The sequence below is a fragment of the Desmodus rotundus genome, chromosome 3, assembly GCF_022682495.2.
Source record: "Desmodus rotundus isolate HL8 chromosome 3, HLdesRot8A.1, whole genome shotgun sequence".
Lineage (NCBI taxonomy): Eukaryota > Metazoa > Chordata > Mammalia > Chiroptera > Phyllostomidae > Desmodus > Desmodus rotundus.
Genome location: NC_071389.1, coordinates 6,519,682 through 6,525,839, shown reverse-complemented (window position 1 = coordinate 6,525,839; position 6,158 = coordinate 6,519,682). Strand labels below are relative to the sequence as shown.

The window sequence follows — 6,158 nt, the reverse complement described above, 5'->3', positions numbered from 1 at the left end:
TCGTCCTAACCAAGTCCCTAAACACCCCACCCCTGACCAGCTCCTCCTCAGACCTCTTGACCTGCTCCCGAGTTAGGGACGGGAGGTGGGACGAGGGCGGCCGACGGGGGACCTCTGGACCAGTGGGTTCCCCCGGAAGGGTGATTACTGAATGTGAAAGTCAGGCTTCGCCTGGCTCCTACCTTCTCTAGGGCTGGACACAGGCAGGCCTCCATTTACTCAAAGGTAAAAATCTCTGCGTGCTTGTCTGGCTTCAATTCACTGCTCCTTCATTCTACAAATAATTATCAAGCACCTGGTCCTTCAGGGAACCACAAAGGGTTGTGCAGTGCGCTGCACCAGGGTGCCTGGCCACGTCACATTAACTCCTCGTTAGGGCTGCATCTCCTCCAAGGAAGGGTGTCCTCTGCTAACTTGCCGTGCAGGTGTTGAGTGGTGGACCCTGCCCCGGCTGAGGCCCTCATCTAGCTCCTTGTTGAGTTAGATAATTAAGTTTAACAGTACTTACTGAGCACCCACCGAGAACCACTCTAAGTGCCTTGGCTTCATCTAATATTAAAGCTCTGGGAAGAGTAAGTTAAACACCTGCAAGCCGGGCTGGGATGACTCCGCCGACCCAGCGTGAGGTGCACGCAAGGGCTGCAGGGAGATATCCACACACCCCACCCCCGGGCTTGCTGCCAGGCCACAGCGGAAGGTAGCAAGGCTGATGGCTACTGGGGCCAGGTGTTTGCATCTCATCCCGTGACCCTGGTTCTCCCATGGTGCAGCTCCCGAAATGCCAACCCCTCTCTGTTCCTTGGACAGAGGCCACACGTGCTGCTCCTTTGACAGGTCTGGGGCCTCCCACGAAGTTTGCCCTTCATGGCTTGGTTTGCCCCCCAGAAACCACAGGGCACAAGTTGGGCTGGGAAAGCCTTTTATTTGGCTGCATGCGGCAGGGGTAGGATCAGAGCACTAGTGTCCTTCCAGCAGGAGGGAGAGGCTCAGGGCAGGGTGGGGAGGCCCTGTGAATGGCAGTTCCAAAGGTGGGGTGGGGGCCTGGTTCAGGCCTGGAGGTGGACAGGTGGTCCTTGAAGACCCCCACCCCACTCATCCTATGCTCACACATCCTAGCTCTCAGAATCACAGCCCAATCCTGCATCCACCTGCCCTGCATTACCACGTACAGGATTCTGGAGGTGTTCTGGAGAGCCCCGCCCCATCTGGCTTCTGGGGCGTCACCAACTGTGAGGACAGCCCAGACCTGGTGTGGACTGCACCCCATCCTGGGCCTGCCCATCTCAGGCCAGGCATGAACCTCTGGGCGTCAGCCACCAACTGGAGCCAGTGGGCAGAGCGAGAGCTTGGGAACAGCAGAGCCCTCCTTCCACTCTCAGGCCCATCTGAGCTACACAGTCGCCTGCCAGCATCTGCATTGTCCAGGACAGCCACAGGCTTGCCAGGTGTCCTTCACTCTGCCCCTGCTTCGAGGGGCACCAAAAAAGACACAGAAAGGCCCAGGAGGGGAAGGTAGAAACCCAGATCTAGGTTGCCATCTGAGCTTGGAGACCCACCCTCAGAGGGTCTGGGGAAGGACCCTGGGGGAATACACTATATCACCCTAACCTCAGGGGCCCCATCTCTTAAAGGCCTGCCCCCTCATCGTTCAGGTTGAGCCCTCGGGTGGAGAGCTGGCTGTCCACAGCATGTGAAGGCAGCACAAATGGAGAGGCCCAAAAAGGGGTGGGGGAGCAAGGATGAACTAGAAGCTCTGGGGAAGCCTGACCCACCTCCCTTTCCCAAGCCCAGCTTTTCTCTGACAACAGTTTACCAGTCAGCGTTCTGTGGATGGGGGCTCGGAGGCATCAGGGCAGCGGGGGGGCCCGATGGTGATGCTGCTGTTGGTGACCCTCGGGCCGTACCAGCCGGCCCAGTAGTGGGTGTCCACGCCGCCGTGCTGAAACCAGATGTAGCGGACGCCGGGCGGGTAGTTGGAGAAGGTGTGGGAGACCTGGGAGGGGGCAGGTGGAGGCAGGGAGTGAGGTCAGGGGAGCTGACCTTTGAGGATAGCCCTGCCTGAGGGGTAGGGGGTGCCAGGAGGCGTCTGCTATCTTAGTGCTGGTCCAGGAGTCAGTGGAACTGAGTTCTGTTTCTAACTCTGTGATGTTGGGCAGACCACCTCCCCCCTCTATGCCTTAGTTTCCTCATCTGTCAAACGGAGTAAAATCCTGGAGGGTCCAACTTTGGCACAGAATGATGAAGGCAATTTTGGAAGCTTTCAAAGGATGTCCGATTCAGCCATCGCTGGGCCCATGTAGCTATTTAGGTTCAAATTAGTTAGCATTGGGTGAACTTAAAAATTCAGTTCCTCAGTCACACTGGGAGCTGGCTGTTATTAAGTGCTTGGTAGTTGCCCGTGGCTACTGGCTACCGCACTGGACAGTGTGGACAGATGATGTCCATCACTGCAGAAAGTGTCCTGAACACCACCGGTCCAGATCCGGAGTTGGCCCCTACCTGTTTTTGTAAATCTGATTGGAACACAGACATGTCCACTTGCTGAAGCTGCGTTCACAATGCAACCACGGAGTCAAAGAGTTGAGTAGTTGTAACAGACAGCGTGGCCTATGAAGCCTGAATTGTTTCTATCTAGCCTTTTAAGAAAATGTTTGCTGACCATTTGCTGTCACCTGCCAGCATCGAGACAACAGTAACAATCAACATTAGTAATTAATAACAGTCAGCCTTTTTGAACACGGCTTTACCAGCATCACTTCGCTGAGGTCTTGCAGAGCTCAGAACAGCCGAAGCCCAGGTGAGAGTCAGCAGAGCTGGGATTTGAACCCAGACCTGTCTGGCTGTAGTCTCAGCTTTGAGCAGTGTGCTCTTGCCCTCTTCCCGGCCCACATACCTCCCTCCACTTGGCATCACTCTTCTGCTGGATCATTGCTGGGTCTGGCTGGAAGGTCCCCAGAGGCGCATGTGCTGACGATAGGAGCTGAACGCACAGCTGGTACTTGGACCCGCAGTCCGGCCTTGCTGCGAACCTGCGGGCAGAGGGAAGGCCCATTAGGGCCTTGGAGATGGGGGGCTGGATGGGGTGCCTGAGTGGCAGGACCTCCCCTAAACCCTCGCCCCGGGCACTCACCAGTCCTTGACCTTGATGTCTGGCCGTGTGGTGTCCATCAGCTCCTCCCAATACCCTTCGGCCTTGAGGTCCACCACCTGGGACTTGAGGCAGGTGCTGGGGGGCGAGCGGAGGGTGGGAGGGGCTGAGGCTCACCACTAGGGCACTAGGAGGCTAGGACTGCCCGCCAAGAGCAGGAGAGGCCCCAGGGTGCAGTGACTTGGGCTCCCCCCCCACCCCAAGACCCCCTGACCTTGGATCTTACTAATAAGAAGTCACGAAGTATTTCTTGACCTGGTCATTGGGGAATTCCTTCCTCTGGTCTCCAGAGAGATCTTCCACCTTCCACTCATCGCCCCCATTCACGTCCAGGCTCCAGAACTCAAATCCCTCTGGCAGGAAAGCACCGGGCACATCAAGGGGACGCTCCTCCTTGGTCACCATCTCCCAAGGGCCCCTTCTCCTTGGACCTCAGCAGTTGCCCTCCAGCCCTGTGCTGTGGAACGCTGCAGGTCGGTAGTGCCTGCCTCCAATGCGGAGCTTCCTGTGTGTCAGGCACTACACAGGTGATCTCCACTGGAAGCCTGAGACACATGGGATGATAAGAACGAGCAGCAGCCCCTCCTGTGATGCAGAACGCTCTGACACTGGCCAGATCTGGGTCTAGTCCTGCCTCAGCCGATACTGGGCTGTGTGACCCTAGGCAAGTTGCTTTCCCTCTCTGAGCCTTGGTTTTGTCTTCTAGAAACTGGGGTCAAGAATAGGAACTGGCAAATGTTCTGTAAAGGGCCAAAATATTTTAGGTTTTGTGGGCCCTGTCTCTACCACATGGTATGCTTTTTTTTTTTTTAACCCTTTAAAACTGTAAAAACTATACTTAGCTTCTGGGCAAGATTTGGCTTGTGCAGCAAAGTGTACCAGCTGCTGGGCAAGAACAAGGCTGTTGGGGAGTCAAGTGCGGCAGGCCTCCGACAGCTCTGGAGAGCTTGGAGTTGTTTTATCATTACGTTGCTCCAGAATTTGGCCACGTAATGGAGAATGAGGTTCCCGTCCCACCAGTGCCGGTGTGCAGCCGACGAGTTCACCACTGCAAGGGAACAAGGGAGCTCTGGATAACTGTAGAGGCCTTGTTTTATCTGTTGTTGAAATGTGCTGGAAAGAAGACTGGCTCTCTCATTCTTCCATGAGCGAAGCCCCCCTGTGACCTCTGGGACTGTTCTAGTAGGCCTAGCCCTGGAGGCTGACTTCCTGGTCTTGTGTCTGGGACATAATTTGTCCTAACATTAGGGCCAACATTCCCTCTCCTAGGAAAGGTCACCGGGGAAGTAATCTTAAAGGTGAAATAAGAAATGCCACTCTTGGCCTCGGTTTGCACATCTGAAAAATGGGGATGCTACCAGTACCTACCTTTTAGGGTTATTGTGAGAGGATTAAAGGCGCTAAACCACTGAACGTGCCTAGCGCATAGTAAGTGCTTAATAAATGTTAGGTACCCCGACAATGTGTGTGTTGGGAGCGTGCCAGACCCACTCTGCACCCCACCTTCTGCACATGGGTTGTGCAGGAGGTTCCTGTGGAGGCTTCGTAGGAAGTAGAAGATTTTCCAGTCGGCCACAGGCTGGTCCCAGTCCTCGGTGATGAAGCCCTCCCGCAGGCACTTGCGCTTCCAGAGGGTGACGAGGTCTATGAGGTCGCGCCAGAGGCTGCAGACGAGGCGGCAGCGCAGCAGCAGCTGGCGGGCGGGCACGTGTGTGAACAGTTCCAGCAGGATGGTCTCAGGCAGCTCGTTGATGTTCCCCACCGCCATGGCTCCTGGCTTCTGGACGCTCTCCTGGGGATATTGAAAAGCTAGGCTATGGACCAAGGCCCTCCCTACGCCCAGTATTTGCAGCACCCCATGGTCCCGCGGAGAGGTGGCTGGATCTGCCCGAAGACACTCAGACGGGAGCGAAGGGAAGGAGCCCGAGTCTTCTCTGATTCTAGAGGCAGCCTTTTTCAATGGGCCAGCCTTTAGAGTGGAAGTAACAAAGCGCAGCCCTGCGAGCTCTCCAGTCTGTCCCGTGCCTTCTCCATTCTCTCCCCCATCATCGGAAAGAGGAGGGATGTTGGGGGCAGGAATAATTATTGTCTCTGACAGAGGTCCAAAGGGCTCAAGCGACATTTTCAAGACCGCAGTGGAAATGATCTGCCCAGCTGGGACTGGAGAAGGGGTGGGTGATGGAAAGGCCTAGCCTATATCCCCACCCCCATTCCCGTGCCTGGGCTCCAGTTCCAGGTCCCCTTGCGCGCCCTCGGCCTCCCTTTCCGCGTCACGACTTTAACAAGTCCCCCAAAGTCGGGACTCGGACCCTTGCTCATCAAGGACGACCCCTGCCCGGGTTTCCGCTCTCACCACCACTGGAGGCCGCACCGCGAAGCCCCCCGCGGCCTGGTACTTGTCGGAGCTGGGCCTCCCTCCGCGCACAGCGGCGAGGCCGGGAACCTCCGAGCCCGCCGCCAGACCCCCGCCCGCGCCCCTGCCGCGGCAACCCTCGCTTCCACTCCGGCCGGTCACCTGCATTCGGCCGCCACGGCGAGAAGACCCCTCTCGGTCGCAGGAGCTGAGCCGGCCTCCGCTAGCGGTCGCCGCGTACCCGCCCTGCCCCGGCCCCGCCTCCACTGCCCGCTCCCCTCCCCGCGCCGAGCCGCGCCGGCGTGCGGCTGGGTGCGTGGGACCTGGGACGCGCCCCCACCGCGAAGTAGGAAAATTACCCGGGGTGGGGGTGTCGGGAGGAGTCTCTGCCCCTCCCCTTTGCTTGGCTGCGTGCCCCGCACCCTCCGCGTGACCCGGACTCTCCCTGTCCCCTCGCGGCCTCACCCCAACAGCCAACCCAGAAGGGAGCTGGGAGAAGGTTCAGATCGGACCCCCACACCCGCAAATAAAAATAAAACAAACAAAAAAAAATAAAAATGACTCTTGATCTTCCCTGGCCTCCCGGGTTCACCGAGGAACCCGCATCCTCAGGCCCCGGGCTGACCGCTCCGGACTGCCGGGCAGCCGGGCGCTGGG

At 57.7% G+C, this 6,158-nt stretch overlaps 1 protein-coding gene across 1 annotated transcript; it reads right to left on the bottom strand.

Moving 5' to 3' along the window:
• Positions 1-910: 910 nt before the first annotated feature.
• LOC112299451 (F-box only protein 44) lies at positions 911-6,107 on the bottom strand. Its single transcript, XM_053921232.2, has 6 exons — positions 5,664-6,107; positions 4,652-4,940; positions 3,375-3,501; positions 3,131-3,226; positions 2,894-3,029; positions 911-1,993 (listed from the first exon to the last, which is right to left on the bottom strand). The coding sequence occupies exons 1-6, from the start codon at positions 5,667-5,669 to the stop codon at positions 1,817-1,819; spliced, it is 831 nt and encodes a 276-aa protein (XP_053777207.1). The 5' UTR covers positions 5,670-6,107; the 3' UTR covers positions 911-1,816.
• Between the last annotated feature and the right edge of the window lie 51 nt (positions 6,108-6,158).

Coding starts and splice junctions, on each gene's coding strand:
- LOC112299451 (XM_053921232.2), bottom strand. Junction 3,502..4,651: donor GCACAACCCATGTGCAGAAG/GTGGGGTGCAGA, acceptor CTTTCCTGCCAG/AGGGATTTGAGTTCTGGAGC. Junction 3,030..3,130: donor GACATCAAGGTCAAGGACTG/GTGAGTGCCCGG, acceptor CTCTGCCCGCAG/GTTCGCAGCAAGGCCGGACT.